At 47.3% G+C, this 18394-nt stretch overlaps 8 protein-coding genes across 8 annotated transcripts; 3 read left to right on the top strand and 5 right to left on the bottom strand.

The window, feature by feature from the left end:
• Positions 1 to 2802: 2802 nt before the first annotated feature.
• On the bottom strand, positions 2803 to 3968 carry POJ06DRAFT_18644 (uncharacterized protein). Its single transcript, XM_056184774.1, has 2 exons — positions 3679 to 3968; positions 2803 to 3630 (listed from the first exon to the last, which is right to left on the bottom strand). Exons 1-2 carry the CDS (start codon positions 3736 to 3738, stop codon positions 3100 to 3102), a joined length of 591 nt encoding a protein of 196 aa, XP_056047825.1. The 5' UTR covers positions 3739 to 3968; the 3' UTR covers positions 2803 to 3099.
• A 266-nt stretch (positions 3969 to 4234) lies between these two features.
• On the top strand, positions 4235 to 5836 carry POJ06DRAFT_205472 (NADP-dependent oxidoreductase domain-containing protein). Its single transcript, XM_056185357.1, has 3 exons — positions 4235 to 4414; positions 4468 to 5351; positions 5401 to 5836. Exons 1-3 carry the CDS (start codon positions 4346 to 4348, stop codon positions 5435 to 5437), a joined length of 990 nt encoding a protein of 329 aa, XP_056047824.1. The 5' UTR covers positions 4235 to 4345; the 3' UTR covers positions 5438 to 5836.
• A 112-nt stretch (positions 5837 to 5948) lies between these two features.
• On the top strand, positions 5949 to 7241 carry POJ06DRAFT_293891 (uncharacterized protein). The gene is made up of 4 exons (XM_056190446.1): positions 5949 to 6290; positions 6336 to 6547; positions 6598 to 6876; positions 6926 to 7241. The coding sequence occupies exons 1-4, from the start codon at positions 6251 to 6253 to the stop codon at positions 7124 to 7126; spliced, it is 732 nt and encodes a 243-aa protein (XP_056047823.1). The 5' UTR covers positions 5949 to 6250; the 3' UTR covers positions 7127 to 7241.
• Positions 7242 to 9189: 1948 nt separating this feature from the next.
• On the bottom strand, positions 9190 to 9411 carry POJ06DRAFT_265198 (uncharacterized protein; the record flags this gene model as incomplete). Its single annotated transcript, XM_056189060.1, has 1 exon — positions 9190 to 9411. One exon carries the CDS (start codon positions 9409 to 9411, stop codon positions 9190 to 9192), a length of 222 nt encoding a protein of 73 aa, XP_056047822.1.
• Positions 9412 to 9640: 229 nt separating this feature from the next.
• POJ06DRAFT_265197 (uncharacterized protein) lies at positions 9641 to 11081 on the bottom strand (the record flags this gene model as incomplete). Its single annotated transcript, XM_056189059.1, has 2 exons — positions 9641 to 10190; positions 10996 to 11081. The coding sequence occupies 2 exons, from the start codon at positions 11079 to 11081 to the stop codon at positions 9641 to 9643; spliced, it is 636 nt and encodes a 211-aa protein (XP_056047821.1).
• Positions 11082 to 11559: 478 nt separating this feature from the next.
• On the bottom strand, positions 11560 to 13299 carry POJ06DRAFT_244335 (putative short-chain dehydrogenase). The gene is made up of 3 exons (XM_056186490.1): positions 12440 to 13299; positions 12125 to 12353; positions 11560 to 12037 (listed from the first exon to the last, which is right to left on the bottom strand). Exons 1-3 carry the CDS (start codon positions 12962 to 12964, stop codon positions 11850 to 11852), a joined length of 942 nt encoding a protein of 313 aa, XP_056047820.1. The 5' UTR covers positions 12965 to 13299; the 3' UTR covers positions 11560 to 11849.
• Positions 13300 to 13896: 597 nt separating this feature from the next.
• Positions 13897 to 15522, top strand: POJ06DRAFT_244333 (uncharacterized protein). Its single transcript, XM_056186489.1, has one exon. It carries the CDS (start codon positions 13966 to 13968, stop codon positions 15232 to 15234), a length of 1269 nt encoding a protein of 422 aa, XP_056047819.1. The 5' UTR covers positions 13897 to 13965; the 3' UTR covers positions 15235 to 15522.
• A 494-nt stretch (positions 15523 to 16016) lies between these two features.
• On the bottom strand, positions 16017 to 18031 carry POJ06DRAFT_244332 (TIP49 C-terminus-domain-containing protein). The gene is made up of 3 exons (XM_056186488.1): positions 17803 to 18031; positions 17305 to 17754; positions 16017 to 17258 (listed from the first exon to the last, which is right to left on the bottom strand). Exons 1-3 carry the CDS (start codon positions 17803 to 17805, stop codon positions 16287 to 16289), a joined length of 1425 nt encoding a protein of 474 aa, XP_056047818.1. The 5' UTR covers positions 17806 to 18031; the 3' UTR covers positions 16017 to 16286.
• Positions 18032 to 18394: the final 363 nt, after the last annotated feature.

Genomic DNA, 18394 nt, shown 5'->3' with positions numbered 1-18394 from the left:
CTTCCTCCTTTTAGTGCCCAAGATTGGCATCGTTTGCAACAAGTCGAGACTATTCTGCAAAAATTCGAAGAATTTACTTTGACCGTATCCAAGAGAGAACCTCAGATCAGCCTCGCGATCCCAATCTACTATGAATTGCACGATATGCTCAATGATGCTGCTTCCATGGAGGGAGAATTTTCTGAACTTGATGTTGATATTGCCCATGCTGTCAAGGCAGGCTTAAAAAAGTACCAAAAGTACTATAACTGTATGGATGGGGTAGACGCATATTATATAGCTCTCGTCCTTGATCCACGCTTCAAAGCTCTACTTTTGGAGAAAGAACTTGGAAAATCAACTGCCGCGCAAGTCATTACTCATCTGAAGGAGGTTCTACATCGACAGTACCCCCTAACAACAGACCCTGTGTCGGTTTCTGCAGACGAAAAAATAGTCACAGGGTACAGTATTGAAGCGCGAGTTCTGCAGAAATTGCAACCGCGACAACGCCGTGTATCTGATATTGACCGGTATTTCGACAATGAGGTAGTTGTGGTCAACGACGGAGTGACCATGGAAAGAGGTTGGCTTTTTGAATGGTGGCGAATGAATCAGGATGAATTCCCTAGAATGGCAGCCGCAGCAAGGGATTATTTGGCAATTCCTGCCTCTGAGGTGGCTGTCGAAAGACTCTTTAATACGGGAAGAGATCTTCTAGGTCTACGGAGGCATTCATTGAGTGCTGAGACAATGAGAAGATTGATGTTGTTGCGAGCAGTGTACAAGAGGGACCGGGCAGGGAAGCCGTGATTTTATGAAGTATATGTCGTGTAAAATTGCTGTTACCTCAAACGAGCGAAACATTTACGAATATTACGAATAATTTGCGAATAAACACATTTTATTCGTATTCGCATTAGTAAGCAAGAATAATTGAATTATTCGTATTCGAATTACGAATAATTCGAATAATTCGAATATATTCGTTATTCGTTAACACCCCTAGTATCGTCCAGCTTCCAACGTCTGCCGATACGGTAGACGATAATTATCGGCAGACATTAAGGTCGACGATGCCGATTGCCGATTTGCCCAAACATTGTCGATATCGTATCGTGAACAGCCCTAAATTGTTCAAAGCAGAAATAAAAGCTTGCCTCAGACGCTGATCGAAATAACGCAGCGAAGTCGAATGAAGACGAAGACTCATCGCTTAGTTTTATGCTAATGAAGACGCTGCAAGTTCTACTCAACATGTTCCAGGCAATGTTTCAGAAGATAGAACCCTAACCCAGTCCGCAACTTGTCTCCGCTGTAGTTTTATTGCCCGGTCTCGAGACTTACGATCGCTAGCTGAGTGGGCCGTTTTTGAATCCACGCGTGGGATGAGACCAGCGCTAGGTGGCCTTTTTCGCTATAGCCGCACGCCCAATTGAGTAGGTACGACGCTGGCGAAAACAACCTTGAATTTGAAAGGGTTAGGACCAATTTTCTGTATTATCTGTGGTAATTTGTCATCCTGGATGGGCTAGGGTAATGGGTCCAAGTTACTTTAGGCTTAGGGTTTTATCTGTACGTAAAATAGGCGCGTGTCGTCTGGCAGGAGCGTAAGGATGTTGATCAAGCCGATAATGCATGAGCCCAAGATGGGGGCGTATACGGAGTTGTGGGCTGGGTTTAGTCAGGATTTGAAGTGTGAAGATGGAGGGATGACTGCTGTACCGTGGGGGAGGTGGCATCCGCACAACCGAGGAAGGATATTCTGGAGAGCTTGAAGGCGAAAGAGGAGGGTGGGACAGGCCTCGCGGCGGAGTTTTGGGGGTGGTGTGAGGAGCAGACAAAGGAGTATGCCGGAGTTGGAATCTGAGAAAAAAAGGATCTCATTGATTTGACTGAGTGTCTATTGTTGTTAAGCTTGCGTTGAAAGTATACTATATTTCCTCTAATGAGAGTGGTCTCCGTGGATGATTGAAAGTTGTAGACTCCTTTTCATTTCAATAGACAGTTATACTGCCCCTTGACCTTACGCATTAATAAACTAAATACCGTTAAGTTAACTAACTATAAAATATAAACAAGATTAAGACACTTCAAAACTTTCTCTTCGTCATTAACAAAACGATTGAATCGCTTCCAGCAAATCTTGTCTGCAACTCTGATATGCTGCGGTACCAAGATGGGACTACCGTTTACTTCTACTTCTATGGCTTCGAGACATCGCATGACTTCAGCACCTCAGTAGAACAGCAGACAGCAGCACAACAAATATTGCCGGAGAGCAGTTCTCACATCCGGGACACAGAAAGTCAAAGACCCGCTTTACTAGCGGTAGCGGTTGCAGAGATCCTGACTCGGTAAATGTGACACGTTGGCGGCAACAAGACTGACGGCGATGGGAAGGAAAATGGTGCCGAGAACCCTTTCAAAAAAGCCACAGCTGTGAAGGACAGTGCCATCAACGCGCCCAAACCCTACTTCAACGTACGCTAGAGAACTCATTCGGAATTCTGCGGTATAATCCATGATCCTTTGATCGGATGTATCTTGCTAGCTGACAAATATTCTTGCTTCCACCTCCATCTCAAGTTTCACCTTGCATGCTTATGCATGGTCACATCGCTTTTACACGTGATAGCAATGATGCGAAGACCACGTGCCGGAACTCACTGTTTAGCATTGATACCCTATTACGTTACTTACTAACCCCGTTTCTCCTCGTAGGAGGAGAAACAGGTATTCTTGTGTATATTGTTGGGCGATGATCGCAGGGATGCGAGTGAGGAAGGTGTCGACGTTGTCAACGAATACTTTGGCAGAGTCCATAACAGGTTATGAGCCCTGCGGCGCCTGATGTATCGCACAGGGTTCCCACGACCAACTCACTGACCACCGCCTCCAGGCGAAAGGAATGGTGACGTTCAACGGAAAGAGCTACAGCAGTGGGCTATGTACATGGAGGCGCTTCATGTACATCGAGGAGTCTGGGACGTTGTCAGTGGTATGGGGGAATATAACCCAGTCATCCTCGAAGATGCGATTGTTATCACGAAGAATCTGCATCAGATTGGTCAATATTGAGGCCATGAAATTGCTCCAGGCCACGTAGTCGGACGAGAGCTAAAGCGCCATTGACATGAGCTGTCCATGACACTCGATATTTCGAGGTTCGCAGTTAGTAATCTTTTCGAAAAGATCCAGAAGGAGAGAGGCGAGTAGTGTTGCGTCCGTTATTGCCACTTCGGGAGACCGCAAAGCCTTATTCATCATGCGCAAGGCGGACACATATCTCTCCCTGGCCGTCGCTAGTGCGGTGTCAGAGTATACTTGATACGAGAGATATGCCAGGCTGACCGCATCAATACTCAATGTCAGATGCTCTGGCGAGAGCGTTGGATTGGAGAATGGTTTCAGGAAATCCCAGCTCTTCGAAGTACCGGTGACGTAGTTAGCGAAGAAGATATCTCGTGCTTGTAACTCGAGCGACACGGTCAGAGAATGTGGGTCAACAGTAGGCGCATTTCTCGAGAGTACTTTCCGCCGAACGGCCTGGCTTTCATCCCTGATGCGAAGCTGCTGCGTATCTCGGTATCCTGTGCAGGCCACTCTGGCTCTAACGCATTGCCTGCAAGAACCGCTGTGGAGATCACACTACAACAGGTTACTGGCGTCCCGGACCGAGAAATCTGGCAGACTTACTCTTAACTTCCGATCTCTGCATCGTCGGCAGGCTTTCGAGGGCCTGCCACAGAACACCATGATAATTTGAGGAGCAAATATTGGTTGCACGTAGAGAAGATCTCCAAGTCCCTCCTCTAGCCATTGTAGCGCTCCGATCTCTTGTAAATGACATCTCCGATGTGCACCACTATTGCTGATGCTGACCGAGCGATAAGTTGCCGTAACGAAGTCACCGTGAATGCCATCCCGCTTAGACTACAACTGAACCCTGACCCTATAGCCTATGAACTATGCCTTTTATGGCATGCATTTCGACGCTAACCCGGTTGCAACGCACTAATTTCGACCCCACGGGTGTGTCGGTCAACGACGCATTATTTTCCTTCTAACCCGGCAATCCGTGACTAGCTCTGACGTGAATTCCAACTTTCCAAGTGGTGCATGCATATCACAATTAATTTGGAAAGCATGTGGCTGGCAAGAAGCAAAGTGGGGTCGCAGCGGCCGCTCCTTTCCGAGATCTTCGCGCTTCGCTGTGCACATAAATTACCCTACCAGCTGCCTTGATCTTGAACCTCATTCAACCTATCACTAAGATTCTTCACGATATATCTTCTTGGAAACAGCACAGTCAACACAACTACTTTCCGCACGATTGTTGTGACTCGATCAGTAATTGGCTAAAATGGCAATTCCTACAACGCAATTGGGCAAATATGGTCCTGCTGTGAGCGCTATTGGTTTCGGTGCTATGGTATGATTAGCCAGGGTTAATTGCCGGGATGTACACTGACACAAAATGTCTAGGGTATTTCCGCGTTCTACGAGCCCAAACTTGACGATGCAGCCGCCTTCGCTCTTCTCGACAAAGCTGTCGAGCTCGGCTGCACATTCTGGGACACTGCCCGGATGTATAACAACAACGAGGAAGTCATTGGACGATGGTTTGCTAAGACCGGCAAGCGGTCTGAGATCTTTTTGTGCTCAAAGTTCGGCGTCAAGCCTGACTTCTCAACCGATGGCTCGCCTGAGTATGTGAAACAGTCATGCGAGGAGTCTTTGCAGCGGTTGGGCGTCGACACGATCGATTTGTTTTATCAACACCGTATGGATCAATCGCTTCCAATTGAGGTGACTGTAGGCGCTATGGCCGAGCTTGTCAAGCAGGGAAAGGTAAAGTATCTTGGCCTGTCCGAGTGCTCTGCTGCGACCCTTCGACGCGCGTGCACGGTCCATCACATCGCGGCCGTGCAGATTGAGTACTCGCCTTTCGCGGTCGAGGCTGAGCAAAATGGTCTCATCGAAGCCTGCAAGGAGCTTGGCGTCGCCGTCGTAGCTTACTCCCCCCTAAGCAGAGGTTTCCTTACCGGCGCATACACCAAGCCCGAGGATTTCCCTGAAGGTGACTACCGTCGGGCAGCGCCGCGTTTCCAAAAGGAGAACTTTGACGCCAACTTGAAATTGCTTGATGAATTCAAGAAAATTGCTTCCAAGAAGAATGCTACGCCCGGCCAAGTGACGCTTGCTTGGTTGATTGCCAATGGCGCGATCCCGATTCCTGGCACAACAAAGATAGCTCGATTGGAGGAGAATGTCAAGGCGGCATATGTTCAGCTGACGGAGGAGGAGTTTGATGAAATCACTGAGTTTGTTCAGAACGCTGACGTTGCAGGTGATCGTTACGCTAGCTCGTGAGTATTCTTGATTTGAGTGCAGTGGCCATTACTGACTTTGATATAGATATAATCTTTATGCTGACACTCCCGAGTTGAAGTAAACGATTGACTATCGGCTTGAATTCCCACGCAAAATGACAGAATGTATGCTAAAACAAGTTGATCATGGGTGTTGAGATATATATTTCGTCAAATTATTGAATACTCGTATCCGAAGCTCCAACATAATTTATAGGTTTTCCACATATTCCTGTGACCCACCACTATTCGGCTTAAGCTGTCCATCATTGTAACAATTACACGACTGAAATCCGTTTAGACACATAGCAACGCAGAGGACATAGTCGTCAGGGTGAGATTCCTTGGTTCGGCAATTCATTAAGGGATTGGGTAGGGGCACTGTCGGAAATTTCCTAATAAGGCTTAGTGCATCACTAATGTACCAATAAGCAAAACATTTACGAGCTATGCCGGAATAGACTAGTAAATAAGTTTGGAAACCCTGCTATCTTCGTAGTAGCCAGGAAACTTAGCAGTCGGCACAAATCCCTCAAACATTAATAAGCCAAGCAAATTTGTAAGCTAGCGCCGCAGTCTGCCGCTACCTGTGCGGCTCCTTACTTCAACGAGAGTGCGCTTAACAATACCGTCTGCCCGTAATCTTACTAATCATTGGTCGTCATTGATTGCTCAGAATACTCCAAGCTTGCGTGTCATCCTTTATTGGCATGATATGACGCGAAGGAACAAAGCTTCTGTCGCTAGTCAGCATTTTGCCAGCTGGAAATGCGGTCGCTTCTGCCAGTTTAACTAGTCCAGTCCTGCACAACCGACAGTTCAACATATCAGTCGATAACCCAGTACTTTTAGTGCTCTGTGTTAGGCTCTTACCTGTTAGCAGCAACTCAAGAAAAATGTCTTCTAAAGTCATCGTGGTCACCGGAACAAACAGAGGTATGTGTCTTCCTCCCGATGAGCGATTATCGCTAACAAAATTAGGTATCGGTTTTGCGCTTGCGACGCAATTCAGCAAGCGCGGTGATACTGTTATTGCGACCGTGCGATCAAAGGCGAAAGCCGTTGGCACACCACTTGCTTCGCTTCCGAATGTGACGCTTGTTGAATTGGACGCTGATAATCTCGCGACGATTGACTCTGCTGTTGCCGAGATCGAGAAGATCGCTCCCGAGGGCATTGATGAGCTTTGGAATGTACGTGGTTGTGCAATGTCTGTATGTTTTATAATGGCTAATTGAAATAGAACCTCGCGGTGTACAACCTCGGTCAGAATGTAACTTCGGTCCGTTCGATCGTCCCAGCAGATGCGCAGAAAGTCTTCCAAATTAATGTCATCGCGCCGGTATACCTCTCATCCAAGCTTCTCCCTCTGCTCGAGAAGCGCGCCACAAAGAAGATTGTGTTCGTGTCAACTGTGGCTGCGTCGTTCGAATTTAGCAAGAACTATTCCGAATTGTTGGCTCAATTTGGCGCCCCGTACATTTACGGCGCATCTAAGTCCGCTCTGAACATGGCCGGTTTGGTAAGAGTCTTTAATGACAATCTGTAGGGGTCCCATGCTAACGAAATAGTACTTCCACATTGAACTCAACTCATCGGGCTTCACCGTTATACCATTGCATCCGGGTGTCGTCCAGACTGATATGAACCCAACTGGCCAGGGGATCGACACTGAGGAAAGCGCAACGAAAATGATCGACGTCGTCGATGCGGTGTCCGCGAAGGACGAATTCGTGCTTAGAAGTTATGATGGGTCAGTTGTTGCTTGGTAACCTGGCGGAAGTTAATTTCGGCTTGGTTTGGTGTGGTTGAGCAAAGTTGCAAGATGTCTCATCGAATATGTAATAGATGTGCTGGCATTACTATTTGTTTCCATGTAATTTCTGCTTCTTGGCTTGGCTACACATACTCGAACACGACGATATCGATCGTCCTAACGCAAACCACAGTGGAAACTCGTAATTTCAGTGGTGGACAGTCGGATTCCATGCAGTTAAAGAGGGCTAATTGCGCCACCTCATCGCTTGTCACCGGTTGATTCAATTATTGTAGGCACCAGTGAGCTATGGCCATGAACCAAGCTTAGAGTTTCCCGCTGAGTGAAGTTACTACCAAAGCAAGATTAGTGGACTGATTAGTTGACAAGGAAATTTCTGTACATTCTCAAATCTCAATCCCCACAAGACTCAATACCTCTGACCTCTCTCTTCTGAACGACAGTATTTTCTCTGTAGCCAATCTTTAAGAAGTAAAGATTTGCATGTACTGATGAAAATAACAGTACCTTTGAAGATACCGTCATTCACTACACTCTTTAGAGTAGGGATCTACAAATTCATACGGCTCTAGCGTAGAATATGATACGCATCACATTCGGTCCCCATGACCGCGCACGGCATCACTGTGCAGGTGGTCTCTAGCTAGTCATGTTGATCATGGTTTACTGGCCGTCGCCTGAGGAACGATGGTACGGTGAGTAGGTTCACCATCACCAGTGTCAAGTATCACGACGTAGACGTCGTAGAGATCACCTAGAGTGACAGCCGTTGCGTTGGGTCAAACTATAGCGTACGCGTTTACTAATCTAAGTCGAGGATACAGTTGTCATTTTAACAGGTTCTCCCACAGCAGACTTTGAAGCGAACACTTCCCAGATGATCGTACCGCCCTTCTGACCCGCGACATTAGTGATAAGGCGTGCAAAGTTAGCTTACTTAGCTATGAAAAGTGGCCAAATGGGGTGCGTACATTACATAGAATACAACCGCAAGTATACGGAAACAAGCTTCCCGAAAATGAGTGTCACAGACAACTTGCAGTATTGTGGTGATGTAAGGATCGTTGCGCGTCGAACGGAGTAAGAGAACCAAAAAGCCTACAAGTTAAACTAACCAGCCCATTGTTTTTGGAATATATTTGCGAGCTGCGATAAGGTCGGCATGAACCATTCTTATGTACACCCCTCGTCGCTTATATATGTGATGAAATGACTCCTTCTGGGGTCTCCGGAAAAGTTTGTCCGTGCGTGGGTTGGCTTGTTGTTGTCTGTACGTTGTCTGTGACGAGTTCGTGGATTCCCCACTCGTTCACTGTTATGCTTAATTATTAGGGCAAAGGTCCAAAATACCACTGAAACTTTTTGAAATGCCCAAAATACCACTGCCCGCCGTACCAGCGGTACCTGCGCTTCTTGCACGTACCTCTGCACCAACGGCGTGATACTTAGAACAATGCAGAGAACATTAGACGTTTAACACTGCGCTTAATTACCCTCCTTTCGCTATGGGCCTCTGCTCAAGAATACCTCCAACCCGATTTCTTCCCCACCTACCCACACAGCCTACATTACGACAGCGGGCCACACAGGGCCAGTCATTCTTCCCCCAACGGCTCCGTGCATGTCGCCGCATTATGTCCCAGCTGTTGGTGACATCGACTGCATGTGACCTTTTTCGTAGGGATCCCACCTTAGGTAGAGTATCGGCATTCGTTACATTGACTGTGGACATTGCGTGGATTCCCTGGGCATATGTCCTCTCGAAGGCATCGACCTTGAAATGGTCTTCGACGAAGTCTATAATGTCCAGTCCCGCAAAGCTAATCGCCGCAACAGCATGAGAACATGGTACCCCGCAGTGGTCCCACCTTCGACAAGGACAACTGCACGAAACTAGATATACAGCGAAGCTTTCTCCTCCTTGAGTTCTGACTTCGTACTCGTCTCTGTTCGCTGGGATCACAATATACTCTCTCGCAAAGTGACTGACTTTGCAAGTACTTTGGCGGCGGTTTCGGTGATCCGCTTGCCATCCTTGCGCAGTTATCTTTCAAGCGTTCAGTCCGCAACAGCATTAACTGCAAGCGAATGCGTTCCACCATAGCGTGAACTGGCAATGAACGAGCCTCCAAGATCCAGCTGTTGAAGCTCTCTGCCACATTCGACGTGCGATTTCCCAGACGATTGCCTGGGAAGTAGCTGGTCCGCCCAATGCTCGGGTCCGTTTCTCATGAGCCATTGAGATCCTTCCGGGGGCATATCTTCGAGGACTTTCGCCATGGCTTCTTTTGTGGGCCGCGATGCTGCCTTCCACAGTAAGCTTGCAACCTCAAGATTTTGACGACCTTGTAGTTATCGAAGAGGTGGCGAAGACAGTGTGCATGATTGGCGTCAGGAAAGAGTTCTGCAACATCATCAATCAAGCCTTGCAATTACCTGTTAGAACTGACTTTGGAACAGGATAATTTCACAAAATCATGCTCACCTTTCTGGCGGTCAGATATCAACGTCAGAGAGTCGAAATCAAAGTCTTCTCCCAAGCAAGTGCGAACATGTTCCAAGAACCACTTCCAATTCTCACGATTTCTGCTTTTACAACACCGAAAGCTAGAGGAAAGAAATGATTATCCGCGTCGACACCTACTGCAATCAGAAGAATGCCTTGGTATTTAGACATGAGATGTGTCCCATCGAGAGCAGTAAGTGGCCGACAATGCTTGATCCCTTCGATGGACGAGGCATAGCTGACGAAAAGACTGTAAAATTTCTCTGCAATGACGTTCAAGATGGTGTGGCTTCCGGGATTGCTTTCATTGATCGCTTGAATATAGTTTGGAAGTTTTTGGAAGCTCTCAATATCGGTTCCATTCAGATTGTCCACAATAATATTCTTTGCGCGCAATGCCAATTTATAGTTGATCTGGACTTTATGGTCTGTGTGAACATCCACTTCCAAGAGTTTTGGCCTGTAATCGCTCTTGTTCTCAATGGCCGAAGAATATGTCGTAGGAGCCCAATTCTTGTCAGCGTGCTTATTCTTCTGAACAGCGGGTGTACAACTGTGTGTACCATGAACTCTCCTGATCTGAATATTGAGCTTTCACCGAGTCGTCTGGCGTGGAGCTTCCACTCGCATGACGCATCTTTACAGACCAAGCGTACGCGAACTCTATCAGAACAAGGGCTGTTGTATTGGTACCGTTCCTTGATGACGATATCTTTCATAGCAAAGATAAAAGCCTTTTTGCATGGTTGATGCTGTTCTGTCGTTTCTCGGACGCGTCCAAAGAAGCAGAACGGCAGACCGCTTTTGGTAGAAGACGCGAGACGCGTCGAGGAAGCTTTCCCGCAATTTTAGAGTTATTCAGGGTAAGCTGCCTCGAGGAGTACCGGAGGGGCCGCAGAAAATTGGGTGGGTACCGTGGGTACGGCGGGTACGGCGGGCAGTTGTATTTTGGGCATTTCAAAAAGTTTCAGTGGTATTTTGGACCTTTGCCCTAATTATTATATGTCTTGACTTTGTGTGTTTTTGTGTTTGGCTTCTACGAAGAGGAGGGGCCTGGCAGAAGATAAAGATGGGGTTCGTCCTCGTTGCCAGGCAAGGAAAAATTTCTTGTCTTCCAGAGGATTTATTTATAAATACAATCTTGTTTGCCTTGCCTTGTGACATATATAATACAACAAACTTGTTCAATGATACATGGGGGGGCCATAGCTGGCAAAGCAAACTTTTCAAATATTACATCAAGCGGACCCAGAAACGCAAGCAAAACTTCATAGGACAGACTCCTTCCAACAGCCGCAGGACGACAGAGATGTGTGCCTGCTCGTAAGTAGTTGAAAGGATTTCGGCGAGAGGCGTACATCAAGCCTTTTTCTGATTCATTGGCCATGAGGAAGTTCAATGCGCGCTGATAAGAGACTTGTTCATAGCTCAACATCTGGGACATACTGTCAGGAGTCAGCTCCTGAGGACGTTCGGCGAAGTTAGTGGTCAGTTTGGTTTTTGTGAGATCGGGATGGTGAGGAAGGGAGAATAAAAACGCATTGCCCGCCTTCCGAGCGAAGCGAGGTAAACAAAAAAAAAAAAGCGCCATCTCATCTGTTCTGTCAGGAATATCGGAACATATGGGTCGCGCACCATACGATATTCCTGAGGATACGAAATGTCAGGAGTATGTCCCCTGGGTACCGTACTCTTGGGTACCTCTACTCCTAAAGGTATCGTGAACGAAGGTTGGTTTCCCAGTGGCTGGCTGTGATCGCGTAGCATAACTTTATTTTGATTTGTAATTTATTTTTTTAGTTTTTATCTTTGCTTTTCTTCTCTTCTCTGTTTTTAATCTCTTTTCTTTCTTTTTTCTCGCTATCTTTCGCACGAATAAAGAGAAATAATATCCTTAAGACTATTTATCCTTTAACTACCAAGTCGCTTTTCTCTAAAATTGGCTCCCCTCTAAACACCTCCCTCCGAAAACACCTCCTTTAAAATTGAATATTTTAATTACTCTATCTTGTATAAAAAATTAATGCCTTATAATCACTTTAGAGCATCTTCTCAGAAAACGAATCAAATGAAGACGTTTATCTTATGTAAAAATATTTAGCAACGTATGACTCCCGACGGTCTGCTTGTAACATCTAATCTTGTCCCTCTCAATCTACGAGCTGTCACCACCTAGATTCTTCCCTTCTAAGGCTGTTACAGACTCTGACATTCAAGCTTGGAGTCCACCGTTTAGCCCTACAATTGAAGCTCTAAGGTAGTAGGGATCCTCATCAATGCGCTTCCGAACCTCGCCAGTGGATAGTTCTTCGACGTCCCACGCTGCCCAGACGAAGCGGCCATGAAGAAATTCAGCCTCCTTCGTGGTAGCCCAGACTGCAAATGCACCACAAAGTTCATCTAAACCGGGACAAGTAAGGATTGTCAGCGTATATCATAAATGCAAGGGCTCCGTGTGTTACATATAGGACGAAAGGAGTATCTCACCATTGTCGAACTGTTCCGGAGTCAGAGGCACACCCATTGACTTCCATCCATCGGTATAAATGAGTCCAGGATGGAAGCTAATGACCTGCATTTTCTCGGGCGGCACATTCTGAGCAATGAGCTGGAATAACAGTGTCCCAGCCATCTTCGTAAGAGTATAAGAAGGGCGCAGAGCTACCCCAGAATGAGCTGTCGCATGTATCGCCTGAGTCGACACGTTGACGAGGAACTGTGAGCTTGAGTGGTCAGACATATCCGTATCTTCTAGGAGCGAGGAGTAGAAGGGAGACCGGAATAGAAAGGGAGAACACTTACCTTTTGTTTCTCACCCGGCTGGGAGTAGAATTTCTCAGTGAAATACAGTGGAGACTTGGCGTTTACCTCAAACTGAGACCAGACTTCGTCTGCGCCAAGCTCGAGTATCGGCTTAGGTTCCGTGGACTTGGCGACATTGGCGACAAGGACGTCAACCGTGATGCCCTGGGCTGCGAGGTCTCTCCAGAACGCCTCGACCTCAGCTAGGTTGACGACATCGCAAGTACGGGTGACGATCTTAGTGTTGGTGCCGGAAGCTTTCGCCTCTTGCTCGAGGCGGGAGCCAGCTGTTGCTAGCACATCGGGACGACGACCGATAATGAGGACAGTGTCTGCCGAAGCCCGGACGAAGGATCGAGCAATGGCATGACCAACACCAGTACCGCCGCCAGGTATTAATACTACTCTTCCAGCCTGACTCAGCTCGGGCCTCGAGGGCAATATAGCAGGGTATGGCTCCCGGTGTATAGTCTTGGTGATGTTGGTCTGCAAGAGCTGCTTGAACAGTTGTTCGAAGTCTGACATGGTTAGGCGGTGAGAGTGAGGCTCTCTTGGACTGTCTAGTCGTGCAATTCGATCTTAGGGCGAGTAAAAGTTGCTTAGAGAACTGAATGCCAGGCTAATATCTAGTCAGTGCTTGCGGAAGTGTTTCTCGTTCTTATAGCCGCAAGACTGGATCGCATGGCGATAGATTTATATTAACGATTATTAGTTACAAGTGATCCTTGAGTGAAGTCTGGAGTCCTTAGTTGCCCACAATTACACACAATGAACAAGGTGTCCCGCTGCCTACCTCCATCAGGGAGAAATTGAGGCTGTGATCCTACTAGAAGATTTGAAATCAGCGGCGGCGACTATCCTAAAACGGATAGCCTCCGCAGACTAAGTAGCAGATGTAAAATCCCCTTCAAAAATAGAATAGCTACAAAGTGCCTAGGAAGCGATACCACAAAGCCTAATTCGAACCCTGATTTAGCATGCTAAGACGGCTACGCGCACTGCGAAAAGCAAAAGGATGGTATACAAACTTTTACTCTTCGCGGAAGGACTTCCAGATGGATCTGTTAGCGTTTAATTTACTTAATAATTAGCTGCGTAATTGTCTGAAGTAACGTGGTCGAAAACTGGGAGGCTGGTTATGTGGGGTGTGTCGGCAGACTTTTTGAAAGGGACTTTAGATGTCGATACTCGTACGGTCTGCCCCTGCGGGATCTTGTGATCTGATGTTGCTACTTAGCAGAACCCGGTCTTAGATGAATGCTTTACCTAAAATTTCACTCGATACACGGGGAGAAATATTCGACGTGTAATAGATGTCCCGCTGCGTACCCCTCTCAAATCCGGTAGGATCTCCGGAGTTGCGATCCTGCGGGAAACTCTAAATTCAGCGGCGGTGACTATCCCAAAACGGATAGCTCCCGCAGAGTGAGGTATTTGTAAGATAATTTGAATAATCCAATCGTAACAAACCCGCAAGTTTATCAATCTTTCCTCCGCAGATTTTGAAAGCCACCACCTATGCAATCATGGCCAGGGTCTTGAAAACTAAAGCATGTGACGCCTGCGCAATGGCAAAGCGGAGGTGCGGAAAGCAGACGCCGTACTGCCTGAGGTGCATGAGACGGGGTATCGAATGCACGTATCCCCCAACAAAGCCGACTTGCTTCGTCCTTTGCGGAGGAGACGACACATTTCCGGTCGGAGGAGACGACACATTTCCGGTCGAGTACGATATCTTGCCTTACATCACTCCACAGTTGTCCGCATGCTCTCCGGACCTTCAGATTAGAGGAGCTGATGATGCCAGGCTGTCTCTTGGGCTAGATCTCCCCGGACTCTCTAGTGATCTCATTGATAACCGGCTAGTTTCAAGCTGGTTTACTTCCCTAGAGACCTGGAAGATCAATCATTTTCCACAGGCGGAGCAGAACTCATTCTGTATCATAGACCTGAAGCGCCATATCATAACGATGCATCGGTGGTTTGCCCAATGGGTCGAGAAAGGCAGCAATCCCTTTATCCACTCTCGGCTGTATCGGACTCGGTTTCCCCGGTGTGTCCAAGATGCATATACGGCTCTGTCATGCTACCTTCACAAGACGGCATCAAATGAGCATAGTATTTTTCAAATCATCGAGGACCGAGCTAAGCAGTTGTTAGTAGAACACGGCATTCACTCGGCAGGCTCATCGCTAGAGAATATAAGCACGAGTTCGGTCACTCTTGACTCTCTTGAACATATAGCTCGAGTTCAGGCCTTACTGGTCTACCAGGTACTCGGTCTCTACGACGGCGACATTCGGCTGCGCCATCTTGCAGAGAGCAACATTCCCGTGCTGAACAGCTGGATGCAACAGATGGTTGAACATGCCAGCCAGGCGGTATGCTTAGGTGGCTCCGTCATCTCATCGGCTCATGAGCAAACGCCTGTCGGCTTTAGTCTGTCCGATATTGCGCATTGCGAGAATCTCCTTTGGTACTCCTGGATACTTTCCGAGAGCATTCGACGCACGTGGGTCGTAGCCTCTGGTATCCAAGCAATATATTTGATGATTCAGGGCCGGGCGGCTCCTTGCCAGGGCGGCATGATGTTCACAACCCGCCAAGGAGTCTGGGAGGCCCAGTCGGCTCTGGCTTGGGAGAAGCTGTGTTCGGAGAAAAATGTAGGATTAATACAGATGGCGGAGGCCGATAAGTTATTCACAGAAGTCGCACCGGAAGATGTTAACGACTTTGCGAAGTTGATCCTCGAGGCTACATTCGGTGTAGAGAGGATGGAGAGATGGGGAGTCTAGATAGAAGACTGACAATCTTAATCAAGAGTATGGCTTGCTTTGGGCTCTCTCTGTTTCGGCGCTAGGCCTTGGCGTCGAGCTTGATTATTCTACATTTTCTGTCATCATACAAGTCTAGTAACCGCGGGTCAGGATAAAAAAGCGGAGGAGGAGGAGAACTTCCTGTCTTTCTTAAGCGCTCCACTTGTAGCACTAAGCACGCTAGGGTACTTTCTTATACACCTCTCGTCGCTCGGGTAAAACAGACAAACTAACACAAAAGCATATTATAAATAGCGAATGCCTGCGGCAACGTCGTGGAATTGTGCGTAATAATCCGCATGGGTCAGCAATGCGGATGCCGAAGATTGTATGTATATGGCCCGCGGCTAGCCGGTACAAAACCCAAGATCTAATATTCGCCACACAAACGGTAACAGCGAGAAGCGGACCACATGAGGGAAAATGCCCTTCTGGATATGTCCACACGTCCTTTATTTCTCATAGTTAAGAAAGATTTGACGGTATGACTGCAGACTGCTCCATGTCGGTCAAAAGCGCGGTCAGCGCATTGTCGTTCTCAAAGCGCTTCTCGCCTGAGAAGCCGGCAACAGATTCCTCATAAATTTGCGAATCTGATAAATTGAGTTATTCCAATATGTTTTTGTTCTTTGCAGAAGACGGCCAAAGATATTCGGAATGGTAGATGGACAGATAAACAGATGAGCAGATTTCTCCCGAGTGGAATAATGCCATCAAGGCGCCCAGGCTCAATGTTTACGTGCCTCCTGCTCAGCAGCGAGCTTCCGCTTACGCGTAGGTCTGAAGATTGTGTGGTGATTGCCTATAAACCTTCGCCGAATGCTGCACTTCCGCATCAATTGAGGCCAAATGGTCTATCTATTTTGTACTTGTAATTTCGAAAGATGATGCTACTGGTCGGTAGATTGCAAATAGACTATGGGCGACGGTGACCGCGCCCGTTTCCTAGGTATCAACGCCAAGAGCAATTGCACTGTTTCGGTGGGTAACAAGACATAAAACATAATATGTATTAAATCACAAATATTTAATCAAGAAATGTCCATCGGCACAGTTTCCGTCGACGCAGAAGCGACAGCTCCACCGCCGAGCTCGACGTTACCCGAGTCGCTGATATACCGGTTCGCGTACTGTGACAAATACTCGACGCTTCGGTCCTTGTCCAAAAACAGCGTGTAACTCCGCTTCACGTCGTCCACGTCCACAACGTTCGCCTTTCGCTTTGCAGCCACGAGATGCGCAACAGCGATTAGGTTTGCAGCGTAACGCAAACTCGTCTCAACTCCGATCTTCGCCAGAATTGCCAAAGCGTCTGGACTCAGCTCAATCTCTTCCTCCTGAGCACGAATGTGCAAAATCTCCCGGATTTCCTCCGGGGAATAAGGCGACGTCGAGATAATAATGACTCTATCCAACAAATCAGCCGGCAAACCGTGTGGCGATTTATAATTAGTTCCACGCGTCCTCGAAATGCCACGGTTAGTGGCCATAATCACAACAGGGGCGAGGTCATCTTCTAGTGCTCGGTTGATGTATGAAAAACTCTCGATATCCAGCATATGCACTTCGTCAATGAACAACACACCCGGACAGATCTCCGCTTTACCTTCCTCCTTCCACTCGCCGACTTTTGCATTGATCTGATCACGGACCTCCGACCGAATCTCGCCAGTATCTCCCGAAAACAGTGCCAGGAAACCTTGAGTGCGCGAATTGATCACATCAATTTCATGCAGCGAAACCGTGTGCACCGTCTCCTTCCGCTTTTGGATTTCACCCTCTGGACACTGCACGAATTTTGTATCTGCGCCCATTGCATCATAATCTCTAGCGCGAGCGTACGATCTGCCTAGCTTTGTCACCATTCCAGAAGCCTTGTCGATCGAGACGACGTCGCCGGCAAGGACCTTCTCTTTGCTAAGTGAATCTATCATCTTCGTGCCAAGATCATAGACTGTCTCCATATCTGTAGTTTTGATTGTCAATTTGCCCTGTTTGTGCCCCTACATATTGTTAGCTCTGTGGAACGCAGAATGGACAAAGACATACTCCAGTAATTGACCGATCGATCTGAACTTCGACAACTTCACCCTCGATAATCTCACTCTCCTCCTTAATTCTCACCCCAATGCTCTTTCTAAATGCTTGCGTCAAAGCCTCTGTCTTCGACATCTCCAATGAAAATATCTCTGATCCGGCAATCATTGTGAACGGCACGTCCTCTCCTAGGCTCTGCGATATTCCCATGGCAATCGCAGTTTTTCCAGTACTAGGAGGTCCAGCCATTAACACCGCCCGGCCTGCGATCCGGCCTTCTTTGATCATTTGCAAAATTACGCCGGCGGCTTTACGTGCTTTGAGCTGGCCGACCATGCCCTGTGACGTGCGCCGCGGTTCGAGACTTGTGTCACTTTCCAGACCGAGACCGGTAATGTGGGAATGCGATGCCACGAGGCCAAGACCTCGTAGCTCTTTGGCTTGCGCGATTGTTGCTACTGACTGTTGATGTTAATATAGAACAGATAATCAACTTTGTTCGAGCCGTACCATTCTATCTCAGCAATTCCAATAATCTCAAGAATGAGTAATCTCACGAAACAATGCAATGACCACGGAAATGGTGTGCTCTGTAGTCCGCAGTTGAATCTGACGTCTGAAGATTTGGATTGAAGAGTGCGATGTTTCGATGTTTGCAAACTTTCGGGAGGCAGTCATGGGGTAGATTACAGTTACAGCGTACATTTTAGCACGCCACCTACTTTCCAGTATTTGCTGGGCCTACATGTATATTTCAATAAAACCAATTCACAGTAAAACAATAGAAATGCAGACGCAAAGCATCTGTTTATTACGTTAGTAAGAACCGTTACACAATGTCAGATCTACAATGTCGCGGGTGCATCTCATCATAGCCGAACTGAGCGAAATTTGATGGAAACCCTTAACCTATCTATCGGCTGCCCCTGGCTAACACTGAGCGCAGCTGACGTAAACGATCTCGACCCGAGGGTAGTTGTACTTGAGAGCGAACTTATTTTTCTGCCTATATATAAGTGTCTTATGTCTTATTGATATTTAGTGTGCGATTTACGCTGTGAGATCGATTTTCGAATATGTCGATGATTATAATAAATCGCAG

The sequence above is a fragment of the Lipomyces tetrasporus genome, assembly GCF_029532465.1.
Source record: "Lipomyces tetrasporus strain NRRL Y-64009 chromosome Unknown POJ06scaffold_1, whole genome shotgun sequence".
NCBI classification, from domain to species: domain Eukaryota; kingdom Fungi; phylum Ascomycota; class Lipomycetes; order Lipomycetales; family Lipomycetaceae; genus Lipomyces; species Lipomyces tetrasporus.
Note: the sequence above shows the minus strand (reverse complement) of the source record. Positions and strands in the feature narration are given on the sequence as shown.

Bases quoted from the DNA above. Each gene is read 5' to 3' on its own strand.
- POJ06DRAFT_18644 (XM_056184774.1), bottom strand. From the start codon at position 3,738: ATGGTGTTCTGTGGCAGGCCCTCGAAAGCCTGCCGACGATGCAGAGAT. The intron at 3,631-3,678 runs GTAAGTCTGCCA...AACCTGTTGTAG, and splicing joins GCAGAGATCGGAAGTTAAGA to TGTGATCTCCACAGCGGTTC.
- POJ06DRAFT_205472 (XM_056185357.1), top strand. From the start codon at position 4,346: ATGGCAATTCCTACAACGCAATTGGGCAAATATGGTCCTGCTGTGAGC. The intron at 4,415-4,467 runs GTATGATTAGCC...CAAAATGTCTAG, and splicing joins CTATTGGTTTCGGTGCTATG to GGTATTTCCGCGTTCTACGA. The intron at 5,352-5,400 runs GTGAGTATTCTT...ACTTTGATATAG, and splicing joins GGTGATCGTTACGCTAGCTC to ATATAATCTTTATGCTGACA.
- POJ06DRAFT_244333 (XM_056186489.1), top strand. From the start codon at position 13,966: ATGGCCAGGGTCTTGAAAACTAAAGCATGTGACGCCTGCGCAATGGCA.
- POJ06DRAFT_244332 (XM_056186488.1), bottom strand. The intron at 17,259-17,304 runs GTATGTCTTTGT...AACAATATGTAG, and splicing joins TCGATCGGTCAATTACTGGA to GGGCACAAACAGGGCAAATT.
- POJ06DRAFT_293891 (XM_056190446.1), top strand. From the start codon at position 6,251: ATGTCTTCTAAAGTCATCGTGGTCACCGGAACAAACAGAG. The intron at 6,291-6,335 runs GTATGTGTCTTC...TAACAAAATTAG, and splicing joins GGTCACCGGAACAAACAGAG to GTATCGGTTTTGCGCTTGCG. The intron at 6,548-6,597 runs GTACGTGGTTGT...TAATTGAAATAG, and splicing joins GCATTGATGAGCTTTGGAAT to AACCTCGCGGTGTACAACCT.
- POJ06DRAFT_244335 (XM_056186490.1), bottom strand. From the start codon at position 12,964: ATGTCAGACTTCGAACAACTGTTCAAGCAGCTCTTGCAGACCAACATC. The intron at 12,354-12,439 runs GTAAGTGTTCTC...TCAAGCTCACAG, and splicing joins AGCCGGGTGAGAAACAAAAG to TTCCTCGTCAACGTGTCGAC. The intron at 12,038-12,124 runs GTGAGATACTCC...GTCCCGGTTTAG, and splicing joins TCCGGAACAGTTCGACAATG to ATGAACTTTGTGGTGCATTT.